The 12,962-nt window shown below is 39.1% G+C and overlaps 1 protein-coding gene and 1 pseudogene across 1 annotated transcript; both read right to left on the bottom strand.

Annotated features, from left to right (window-relative positions):
* Positions 1-751: 751 nt before the first annotated feature.
* On the bottom strand, positions 752-3,604 carry LOC136283870 (uncharacterized). The gene has a single exon (XM_066173380.1). It carries the CDS (start codon positions 3,427-3,429, stop codon positions 1,960-1,962), a length of 1,470 nt encoding a protein of 489 aa, XP_066029477.1. The 5' UTR covers positions 3,430-3,604; the 3' UTR covers positions 752-1,959.
* A 7,042-nt stretch (positions 3,605-10,646) lies between these two features.
* On the bottom strand, positions 10,647-12,504 carry LOC136283919 (uncharacterized; annotated as a pseudogene).
* Between the last annotated feature and the right edge of the window lie 458 nt (positions 12,505-12,962).

Here is a 12,962-nt window from a genome sequence, read left to right on the forward strand (position 1 = left end):
ACGTCATACGTCATGAATGAGAGAACATAAAACATGTAAACAGTGTCAGCAGTCGGAATTATTCGGCGAGCAGAGCGAATTAGGTCCAACGTCGTCTAAGGCCATATTGATCAGCCTCAGTATTTTTGTATATGGCAATGAAAAATCAGTCCTCGTTTCTGCAAATATTTATGTTACAATTACATAATCACATAGCTGAATCATACCGCTAGTGAATAAATGTATCATAGAATGTATGAACAACTTTTAAAACTTTCTGCAGAGGCCGGTTTTAAAAAGATCTCAATTTCTCGAAGAAATCCGAGTAGTTTTAAAATGTGACTTGGAGACCAGCCGAACAATAATGTGCAATAACAGTCTATCAGCGCTTAAACTGAACGCTCAAAAATGCAAACGGTTTAACAATGTATGAGTAGTGACTTGAATCATTCGTTGGAGCCAGTTTTCATACAGCTCACGACAACAGCTGCTTCCGGCGAAGAGCGAAAATTTAACATGATGGATATGCAATTAGTTCAATTAATAGTCCTTTTAATCAAACCGAAGACGGGAGTAATACAAAGAGGGGCAGGAGTTGGAAAACAAAGGGTTGCAAAAGAACTAGAGGTGGGAGAACGTGGTACGGGAAGTTGGAAGCTGTGGGGCAAGAGTCGTATTCGAAGTTCAACGAAATCATACAAAAAAGAAGAACATAAGGGAAAACAAGAACAAATTCAGCAAGTGGTAAGATTTACTGATTATATTTCAGTTTCCACCAAATACAAAAAATTTACAATTTTCGTTTGCGGGCAAGAGTTCCATTTTGCCCGCTTGAGTAGCCAAGCAGAGCAAAGGATTCACATCATCTCACCCGCGTGCTCCGCTAGCTATGAATTAATTAGCATTTACTGACAAGTTTCATTTGATCTCCGAGGATGATTATACACATTTTTTACCATCTAAATTTATCACGCGCCAAAGTTCACCGCAGAAATTGGTCTTGTTTGAAAACTGTCCCGCAGGAAACAACAGCCAAATAAAATACTAAATTTGATTAATGAAACATTCGACAAGAAAAGCACAAGTGCTCAAAACTACTTAAGCAAACATTGGGCCTATCACAGCAGTAACTGTCCACGCATTACGCTGAAAAGACGTAATAGGAACACCATGATTAAAATATAAAATGACGCACATACGTGTGAGAGAGACTGGATATCAACCCCTTTCACACACACAAGAGAATCACATCAGTTCAACTTCTCCTCAAAATACCCATACATTATCCAGTAAATACGTAATGAGAATCATAAATAAATATCTCAGCTTATCGCTGTGTCAGACGTGTCACCTTGCCATGACATAAAATAATATTTCCTCGCATTACAAAGAGATATATGGCAGTTACAATATGCAATTTTATTAACACATCTAAAGAGGTGAGGACCACAAGCTGGTTTCCAAATAGACATCATATCTCTAGCTAAGCCTGGAGCCATCAATAAAGTTCCTACATGATCAATTATGTAATACTTATTTTCCAAGAAAATTTCAAAACTGCATCGCTTTAGTTCAATTAAATTCCAACGCATCAAAAGTTAATAAATTGAGGCTATAAAAGCTTTAATTTTGGGCATAAAACTTTAGTCTTAAGTTACATCATGCCGTGTGGAAAATAAAGGCATTGTGCTTATTATGTTAATTGCATGATTATTGATGCAAAACACTTAGTCTGTAAACTTAGCGTGATTTTTAAATAATGATTACTTCGCGTCTTAAACTACCAAGCCCAGTTGCTACTGCAATGCGGCCCTCAGTGGTCACTGCCATCCCATTCAGAAAACAGGAATGTCCCATATTGACAGAAGTACTTCGCACAAACTCACCATATTTGGTGTAAATTTCTATGTGCAAGATGTCTCTATCAAAGTCCTCCATACCGACCACCACGACATGTTGACTTGCCCTGTGAAATGCAATTCATGAATACACCATAGATATTTGCAGATCAAACGTGTTTAGATGGTTACCTTGTTCGCTAAATATGTCAACACGTGACGGATAGCTTTGTACCACCATAACTCTGCCATCACTTACAGTGGTGATGTCGAAGGGGGTAATCAAGATTTGTTCTCCAAAACTGCAAACAAACTGACCATCAGTCTCATAAACATCCACAATATGTGTCTTGGCCGAGTTACTCTGTACCATCACTGTACCACTATCACTGACCGACAGTTCACGCCCGTCAAATATAGTGCCTATTTTCCTGACGCGAAACTTGTGATGATGATCAGCGGTTTTGTTAAACTTAAAAATCCAGTATGGGTCCTCACCACTACTTCCTTGGACCAGGATATAAATGTTGTCATTCGTGTCTGTGGCTAGCCGATCCCCCCAGGATTTAATCGATAGCTCTTTACCGCTGTCATCAATAAGAGGAGGAAGTCTGAAACCTTGCACAAACTTGCCACTGCTGTCATACACCTTGATTGTCGAGTCACAGTCTGCTACAATATATTGCCCGCTTGAGTTGGTAGCGATATCACGCGGGTAAGTTAACCTGTGCTCCTTTTCGCCATCATGACCAAGTATCCATGGTACACTACAGTTCTCCATACCCTGTTTACAAAGTATTTTTGTTACTCTCCGATCTCGCAACAGATCAACTTTCTCCTTCCCTGTGTCAATCATGTGCAATGGTGGAATTAATTCTTTTGCAAATGGTTCATTTGTAAATGGTTCTTTAACGTGCGCTGTTTGTGTGACATCGTAGACGACGCGGTTGACAAGACAGACCCCGGAAATAATTTTGCGTCGTTCTTCTTTGTTAAATAAACTCTTCATTGCCATGATACCTGTCCTGAGCTGTTCTTGAAAACTTCGCTGAACCACGGGCAGACCGTTTAGCTCTTCAATGCACACTTTACATGGTGGTACAGCATCTGCGGGATGGTCTATTGTTTCTAATACTGTTGCCATCACTCGGTACTGCATTGCTAAGATGCGGTCATTTGGTGATAGCGCTTCATTAGAAAAGGCATCTGTTGCTCTTTCACGAGCACGTTTGAATCTCTTCTTTGCATTAGAGAGCTTTCTTGTGGTAGATTCAGTAAGCTCCAAGTGTTTCATTCCTTCAGCGAGCGACACAGCTTCCGCACAGGCCGCTTGTGCTGTATCCGCGCCATACTCACTCCTCGACCTTTTCTCTTCAAAGACTTCATACAGCAACTCGATTCCTTCTCTAAAGAATCCAATACTCGCTAATAAATCTTTCCTTGATAATCCATCCAGCTTGGACTTCATGTCATCGATTTCTCGCATGATGATGCCGCGAAACTGTTGATCTGTTACGTCGCCATCTTTAAGCTTTTTTGCTGCCTCATCTCTGCCTTTATCCACAAGCCATCCAATAGTCGCTTTGAAAACTGCTGTTATGATCGCAGACATAATGGCAGCTTGGAACTTTGTAATCAGAAGAAATTGGGAGCTTTTTTCAGCGAATCGTCACAATAAGTAACCCCTCAAGCGTCGATGAAAGCAAAGGAAAAAACAAATGATGGCAAAATTTCAAGAATGATTGCAATTTTGGAATGATTATAGCTGTCAGCCCAGAAAATAAAACAAAACAAAGCATAACAAAGAGAAAGCAATCAAGGAATGATGGCGTGAAGATTTATAGCCTCTTCGAATAATCCTTTGTTGGAAAAACATATTTGTCTTTGAAAAGTTATGTTGCTCATTGCAGACACTCAAATAGGCTGTTGTGCTCTTAAGTTCTTCCTTTCGCCAACGAATGATAATGTGAGCATTAGAAATCCCTGACAGGTATCAGTAAAAGTACAATTTAAAGCTCCCTTTGTTTTGTTTAATAAAATGTTACTCGTTATCATTGAAATGTTCAATCACGTCACGGCATCATTCGACTTCACAATGGAAATGTTGTTTGATGCCCGAGGCAAAAAAGGATGATTATTGTTCATGAATCTTCCCTAGTTGTTAGCTTTGTTCCCAGCTGTAATTATACTGAGTTCTCTCTTTACCTTGTTACCCGTAAAAAAAAAAACTGTTATACCACAGCTGGAGCTGGAACGGGTTCCTTCAACCAAATTAGTATTTGGCTACTTATCGGGTTTCGGCCCCACACACGTACAATCTAATTGACTTCAAGAATCTTTGGAATCCCTTCTCACAGCATGGGTTGTTAGACGAGCCGTGTGAACTCAGAGGGTGAAAGACTGAGTTTATATTTATAGACTCAAACCCATATGCATACGCTAAATCATGATTTCAAACCAGATATCGTTATCGCCCAGCTTTATACTATACAGTTGACAAAGGAAGGCTACGGAACATAACCTGTATTTTGTTATGAATAATATGTCTCTCATGCACGTCACTGATGTTAGCTTCTTTTGAGTGTTTTATGCATCATTAAGTAGTGCAGTGTAATCAGATGATTAGAAAGTGAAAATGCAAGGCGAGCCATTCAGAGCAAAACACAACCCAGATCACTCCTTTTTTTCAGCAGCGTGTCTCTTTTTACAGTAAGTTTAACCAATCAACAATAGTTATTGGTCTTCATAACATCAACTAATATATAGCATGATAGGGAAAAAACCGTGAGTTTCTTGTTCTGAATCGAAAAACTTAAAGGAATCTTGAATCTTGTTCGTGGTTGTCCCATGTGCGCCCGTCTATCGCGTTCTATTTAGGTTGAAACAACATTTTGGGAATTTTCATCACTTATGGTCATCTCATAAGTTAAAATACTTATTGACCAAGTTTTACTTGGCCGGGTTTTTTTTTCTGTTTGTGTTTTTTTTATCGTCTTTTTTTTTTCTCTCGTGTGTGTGTTTTTTTTATTTTGGGGGGGTTTTATTTAAGTAACACTGAACGTAGCAATGTACGCAACATTACAGAAAGTGACACCCCTCCCAAATGGATATCGCTGGGTATATAACATTCAGGTAAATATCACATTCATTCACAGATAAATATTCTCGTAGCTACATATACACCAGATGTTCTTTCCCTATCTTTTGCTCCTTATCTCCTGGTTCACTTTTTCTCGCCGAAATTAAAAACAACTTAACAAACTTTCATCACGTGCCATGCACGATGAACTGTCTCAATTTCAAAATGAAAAATTGTGAATACGCACGTGATGACAATGCCTTAGTGAACCGTGACCCACATGATGAACACAGACTTACAAACAACACAACAAATCCAAAATAACTATCAAAGTGACCTTATTCTTTTCTTCCTTGGCTTTCATTTTCTCAGAATTGATCAAAGCATCACCCAAAGATGGATTTCGATCTTTACTTAGAGGAAACAAAGACTAAAATAACAGAAACTAAGGTCACAGACGAGTTTGTTATGTATCGTATTCTTGTTAGATTTTGCTGCCACTGGTGATAAATATGGGGAGGAAGAGGAAGAGGAAGAGGTGCTTCTTTTGTCGGAAACCCTGAATTAAACAACTTATTACATTGCCCGGTCTGCATTCCACTCGCTGATTTTCAACCGTCAAGGTTTCTTTTTTGTGTCAGTATGCCTTCAGAGGCATGAATTTAACAATCACTGACTTCCTTCTAAAACAGTAAGGCTCACTGAGTAATAATTGTCTCTTTATGTGAAAAGCTGAGCCCCCTGAAAGCCAATATTCCTGCAGTAATTAGGCTAGAAACTTTCCCCTTTCGAACTTCTTAACAATCACGGTTGACGAGATGAAACTTTAGAGTTGCCATCCAGTTTAGCTATAAACCCTATTATATCAGCGTCTGATACCATCAGAGCGTATATCAGATTAACACATGTACAGAATGTACTCCAAACAACCGCGATTTTAAAGACTATTTCTTATATTTTCATTGTCAGCAAGAAGAGCTGGAATTCTGAAACATTTCTCAAACTTGCCTCTGTTGTCAAACACCTTGATTGTCAAGTCACAGTCTACTACAATATTTCGCCCGCGTGAGCTGGTAACGATATAACACGGATCATTTATATCCAGTGCTCCTCTACACCATCCTGATCAAGTATCCATGATACATTACGATGCTCCATATCCTGTTTACGCAGCGCCTTAACTATCCTCATGTCCTGCAGCATGTCAACTTTCTCCTCTTCTGTATCAACTGTAAGCCATTCCGGAGCAGTAAATCCCCACTGTATATAGATTGTGTGACACTTTAGGCGACACGATCGACGGGACAGACACCAGAAATGATTTCTTTGTTTTTCTTTACTGATCAAACGAATCCCTTAAGGGCATTGATTCCAGCTCTTCTTTTTGACAATGGTAAATATCTATCGATTGATAAGGTGACAGGGTGACGCTTAATTAAGCCACAGAAATGAACGGCAACATCTATATGCTGGTAGACAAAATTTGTGATATTCATAGCTTCTGCATGGACCGTTATCATTCTTGGATAGGTTCAGGATTTAGAACTGGTTTTCTCCTGGTCTTTCATGCCACTGCAGACCGCGTTTAGCTCTTAAATACACACTTTACTTGCTACTAAAGCATCCGTGGGACTGTCTAACGTGTTTAGTACTGTAACCATCACTCGGTTTAGCATTTCTAAGATGCGGTCAGATGTTGATAGTCCCTTCCTTCTACATAGCTCGACAACTGTGTCATGTCACTCCTCTTGGTTAAAGAAGTCTCAGAACACAAGTATAAACATTTACTCAGGAAACCATAAAATAAATATCACAACACCAATAAATTCAAATTTCTCCACACGATAAATAACCAGAGCAAAGCAGTGGAAAGGCCAGGGCAAAACCAGTTCTAAATCCTGAACATATCCAAGAATGGTAACAGTCCAAAAGACTGAGGCTATGAATATCACAAGGAAAATAAACAGCTGTACACTTCAGTAGTTACAAACTTGATCCATGAGATAACCCTCTTAATGAAAATTCATTACGTAAATTACTGTAATTTTTAAGAATATTGGATAAGTTTGTCCTAACTTTAAACTTTTATTTCTCATAACAGAAAGATGCACAGGGTCATAAAATTTCATAGCCTATCAGTCACCTCAGTTAAACTTTCCCTCCATCTCTAGTACAAAGCTTCGTTCTGCCGAAGGGCTAACGCTCGAAACTTCAGCTTTGAAACTTTTTACGGTGGCCAATTTACGATATCAACTCAGTTGATCATATCAAATTACCCTCTCGCACAAAGCAGCGAACTAAGCATGTCAACGAATTTCCTCGAGGTTTCCAAGAAAGTACTTAAGGTGTGAAGGGAGGGAAATAGTGAAGCAAAAAATAAAAAGATAAAAAAGACTCAAGAACTCCGGCTCGAGAGATAGCTTCGTTGATTCATTTCTTTTGGGGGGAGGAGAGGGGTCAAATCGGTTTTGTCGAATATAGCAATGCAATAGAGCCAAGAAAGAAAGGGTTGAGAAAGCAGAAAAAATCGTTATGACATGAAATAAAACGATAAGAAACTCTGGCATGAGTCACTGAAGCGTCGTTCGCGATTTAGACTATCGTCAATCCAAATTACTGGCGTCACCCTACCACAGAAGATCTCACAAGAATGAGGAAATGAGTCAGCTATTTGAAAAGGATTTATCGTTCCCAAACGAATTATTCTGCCCTCTGGCGTCAGAAAAAAAGAGCTCCATTTTCGCAATTGAGCCTTAGCTCACGAAGGGATGTTTCAATCTATAGCCTCTACTTACGAGGCATGGAGGGTCACCACTCAATAAGAAAGCAGCTTCGGGCAACTGACACGTTCATTGCATTTTTTAGCCAATATTGATTCTTTTTGATATACCGCGTTTTTGTATGACAGACAGCTAATAACTTTTTTACATAACAATCATTTTGGTCGAAAACATTTTGAGCCAGGGCTTATAGGTTGCGATTTCAAAGTCGTCTAGTAATACCTAAATTACAATTATTCCTTGCGAGTTACATGAAAAAAGTCCGTCATCTTCTCTGCATATGTTACGCGTCAGTTATGCTTTATATTATGTAAAAACGGTAAAAAAGAAAAAAAAATTATATTATTAGATTTAGATTACCATAACATATGTAGAAACCTTTTACCTTTAATGAGATGGTCGCGCGAAGTATGTTCTAAACGTCGTCAAAATGCTTTCAAATAGATTTTGATTGCAACATTTTTTTCACTTAAAGGAATTAAGAAACTAGTAAAGTTAATGTAAAGTGTTGGTTTACTTTTCTTGCGAGTAATTACCAGTTATTTCATCCATAATCAAAACTACAACAAAATTCTCGAACGTAATTGGTTATCACCAGCTCGATTTGAGCACTAATGGAAAGTTAACACGTCACGCCTGTGTAAGTGGACAGCACGCTGCTGTCTCGCATATCGCCGAGTTAACTGTTGTTCTATTTTATGAAAACGTGTAATCGCGCAGTGCCGTCACTTGGCTTAAAAGTTTCATTAAGACCTCGTACATTGCCCTCATCAAAGGCCAACATTACATCGAAACGACGAAAATCATCCTCGTTTACTTGTCTTGCTCGGTGGTTGCTAACAATTCCATGTTTCTTCAACACTTGCAACCCTCGTTCGTTCGATGGGAGTCCTTCACGGACAACACGAGTTCCAGCGCAATACTTATTGGGTAAGAGTGCCTTGCACCACAAACGTGGAGGGTAACAAAGAGGAACTAGCTCGGAGAACAGAAGGCAGAAGCTTAAGAGGGAAAATTGAGAGAAATTGAAAAGGCACTCGTTTGTTGTTTCCTACTGCTCATCAACCAGTGAAAAACCTGTACCCAGCAAAGGATTTTTTTTCCACTTAATTCCATTTAAGGTCCACCAAAGCATTAAAGATGATTTCATTCGTGAGGAAACGAATCAGCCGGTGTAATTAGATACCTCTCGAAGTCGGTTGCGTCATACGTCATGAACGAGAGAACATGAAACATGTAAACAGTGTCAGCAATCGGAATTATTCAGCGAGCAAAGTGAGTTAGGTCCAACGTCGTCCAAGGTCATATTGAACAGCCTCAGTATTTTTGTATGTGGCAATGAAAAATCAGTCCTCGTTTCTGCAAATGCTTCTGTTAAAATCACACAATCACATAGCTGAATCATACCGCTAGTGAATAAATGTACCATAGAATGTATGAACAACTTTTCAACCTTTCTGCAGAGGTTTTAAAAAGATTTCAATTTCTTGAAGAAATCCGAGTAGTTTTAAAATGTGACTTCGAGACCAGCCGAACAATAATGTGCAATAACAGTCTATCAGCGCTTAAACTGAACGCTCAAAAATGCAAACGGTTTTACAATGGATGAGTAGTGACTTGAATCATTCGTTGGAGCCAGCTTTCATACAGCTCACGACTACAGCTGCTTCCGGCGAAGGGCGAAAATTTAACATAATGGATATGCAATTAGTTCGATTAATAGTCCTTTTAATCAAACCGAAGACGGGAGTAATACAAAGAGGGGCAGGAGTTGGGAAACAAAGGGCTGCAAAAGAACTAGAGGTGGGAGAACGTGGTACGGGAAGTTGGAAGCTGTGGGGCAAGAGTCGTATTCGAAGTTCAACGAAATCATACAAAAAAGAAGAACATAAGGGAAAACAAGAACAAATTGAGCGAGTGATAAGATTTACTGATTATATTTCAGTTTCCACTAAATACAAAAAAATTTACACTTTTCATTAGCGGGCAAGAGTTCCATTTTGCCTGCTTGAGTAGCCAAGCAGAGCAAAGGATTCACATCATCTCACCCGCGTGCTCCGCTAGCTATGAATTAATTAGCATTTACTAACAAGTTTGATTTGATCTCCAAGGATCATCATACTAATTTTTCACCATTTGATTTTGTCACGCGACAAAGTTCACAGCAAAAAATGGTCTTGTTTAAAAATTGTCACGCAGGAAACAACAGCTAAATAAAATACTAAATTTGATTATTGGAACATTCGACAAGAAAAGCACAAGTGTTCAAAACTACTTAAGCAAACATTATGCCTATCACAGCAGTAACTGTCCACGTATTATGCTTAACAGACGGACAACGGCTAATGTTAAAATCATCGAAAGGCAGGAACACCATGATTAAAATGTAAAATGACGCACATGTATTTAAGGGAGACTGGATATCAACCCCTTTCACTCACACAAGAGAATCACATTCAACTTCTCCTTACAATATCCATACATTATCCAGTAAACAGGTAATGAGAATAAACAAATATCTCAGCTTATTGCTGTGTTAGATCGTGTCACCTTGCCATGACATAAACAAAAATATTTCCTCCCAGTAAAAGGAGATATATGGCAGTTACAATGTGCAATTTTATCAATACATCTAAAGAAGTGAGGACCACAAGGCTGGTTTCTAAATAAGCATCATATCTCTAGCGTAAGCTTGGAGCCATCAATAAAGTCCCTATATGATCAATGATACAATACTTATTTTCCAAGAAAATTCAACTGCATCGCATTTGTTAATAAATTGAGGCCATAAAAGCTTTTATTTTGGGCATGAAACTCAAGTCTCAAGTTTCATCATGCCATGTGAAAAATAAAGGCATTGTACCTATTATGTTAATTACATGATTATTGATGCAAAGCACCAATTTATCGTTCATAATAATTAGTTGGTAAACTAAACGTGAAAGTAAGAAGGGAAAATCAGTGCGTTTTTTAAATGACGATTACTTTGTTTGAAAGCTTGGTTACTACCGCAATGCATCCCTCAGTGGTCACTGCAATCCCTTGAAGAGAAGAGAATGACTTTCCCATACGAATAGAAATACTTCGCACAAATTTACCATCTTTGGTGTATATTTCTATGTGCAATTCTCCTGGAACATTATTACCATGGACCACGACGACCTGTTGACTTTCCCTGTGAAATACAATTTTTGGAGAGAATACAGACCTTTGCAAACAAAACTTGTTAAGATGATCACCTTGTTCGCTGAATATGTGAACAACTCCCGACCTCCAACTTGAATCTTGCACCACCATAACTCTGTTATCACTTACAGTAGTGATGTCGCACGGGCAACTCAAGATTTGTTGTCCAAAACTGCAAACTAACTGACCGTTAGTCTCATAAACATCCACAATCCAATGTTTCTTGCTCGAGTCACCCTTCATCACCACCACTTTTCCACTATCACTGACTGACAGTTCACACAGGTCAAAGTCGAAGCTAAATCCCTCGACGCGAAACTTGTGATGCTGGTCAGCGGTTTTGTTAAACTTGAGAATCCAGTATGAGCCCATACGACTCTCTTCGCTGACCAAGACATAAATGTTGTCATTCATGTCTGTGGCTAGCCGAACCACGCTGGTTTTAATCGATAGCTGTTTACCGCTGTCATCAATAAGAGGAGGAAGTCTGAAACCTTGCACAAACTTGCCACTGTTGTCAAACACCTTGATTGTGAAGTCAACGTATGCTAAAATATATTGCCTGCTTGAGTTGGTAGCGATATCACACAGCATCCTTAACCCGTGCTCCTCTTCGCCATCATCAAGACCAAGTATCCGCGGTGATATAAAACAGTTCTCCATACCCTGTTTACAAAGTATCTCTCTTACTCTCACATCTCGCAGCAGATCAACTTTCTCCTCTCCTCTATCAATCATGAGCCATTCTGGGAATAGTTCTTTAACGGGTACTGTTCGTATGACATTGAAGGCGACACGATTGACAAGACAGACCCCGGAAATAACTTTGCGTCGTTCTTCTTTGTTAAATAAACTCTTCACTGCCCTGAAACCTGTCCTGAGCTGTTCTTGTAAACTTCGCTGAACCACGGGCAGACCGTTTAGCTCTTCAACGCACACTTTACATGGTGCTACAGCATCTGCGGGATAGTCTATTGTTTCTAATACTGTTGCCATGACTCGGTACTACATTGCTACGATGCGGTCACTTGTTGATAGCGCTTCATTTGAAAAAGCAATTGTTGCCATTTCACGAGCACGTTCGAATCTCTTCTTTGCATTGGTAAGCTGTCTTGTGGCAGATTCAGTAAGCTCCAAGTGTTTCATTCCTTCAGCGAGCGACACAGCTTCCACACAAGCCGCTTGTGCTGTATCCGCGCCATACTCACTCCTCGACCTTTTCTCTTCAAAGACTTCATACAGCAACTCGATTCCTTCTCTAAAGAATCCAATACTCGCTAATAAATCTTTCCTTGATAATCCATCCAGCTTGGACTTCATGTCATCGATTTCTCGCATGATGATGCCGCGAAACTGTTGATCTGTTACGTCGCCATCTTTAAGCTTTTTTGATGCCTCATCTCTGCCTTTATCCACAAGCCATCCAATAGTCGCTTTGAAAACTGCTGTTATGATCGCAGACATAATGGCAGCTTGGAACTTAGTAATCAGAAGAAATTGGGAGCTTTTTTCAGTGAATCTTCACAATAAGTAACTCCTCAAGCGTCGATGAAAGCAAAAGAAAAAACAAATGATGGCAAAATTTCAAGAATGATTGCAATTTTGGAATGATAATAGCTGTCAGCCCAGAAAATAAAACAAAACAAAGCATAACAAAGAGAAAGCAATCAAGGAATGATGGCGTGAAGATTTATAGCCTCTTCAAATGATCCTTTGTTGGAAAAACATATTTGTCTTTGAAAAGTTATGTTGCTCATTGCAGACACTCAAATAGGCTGTTGTGGTCTTAAGTTCTTCCTTTCGCCAACGAATGATAATGTGAGCATTAGAAATCCCTGACATGTATCAGTAAAAGTACAATCTAAAGCCCTCTTTGTTTTGTTCAATAAAATGTTACTCGTTATCATTGAAACTTTCAATCACGTCACGGCATCATTCGACTTCTCAATGGAAATGTTGTTTGATACCCGAGGCAAAAAAAGGTTGATTATTGTTCATGAATCTTCCTTAGTTGTTAGCTTTGTTCTCAGCTGTAATGTGTTTTACTTATACTGAGTTCTTTCTTTACCTTGTTACCCGTAAATAACTGTTATACCACAA

Source organism: Pocillopora verrucosa, chromosome 10, assembly GCF_036669915.1.
Source record: "Pocillopora verrucosa isolate sample1 chromosome 10, ASM3666991v2, whole genome shotgun sequence".
NCBI lineage: Eukaryota > Metazoa > Cnidaria > Anthozoa > Scleractinia > Pocilloporidae > Pocillopora > Pocillopora verrucosa.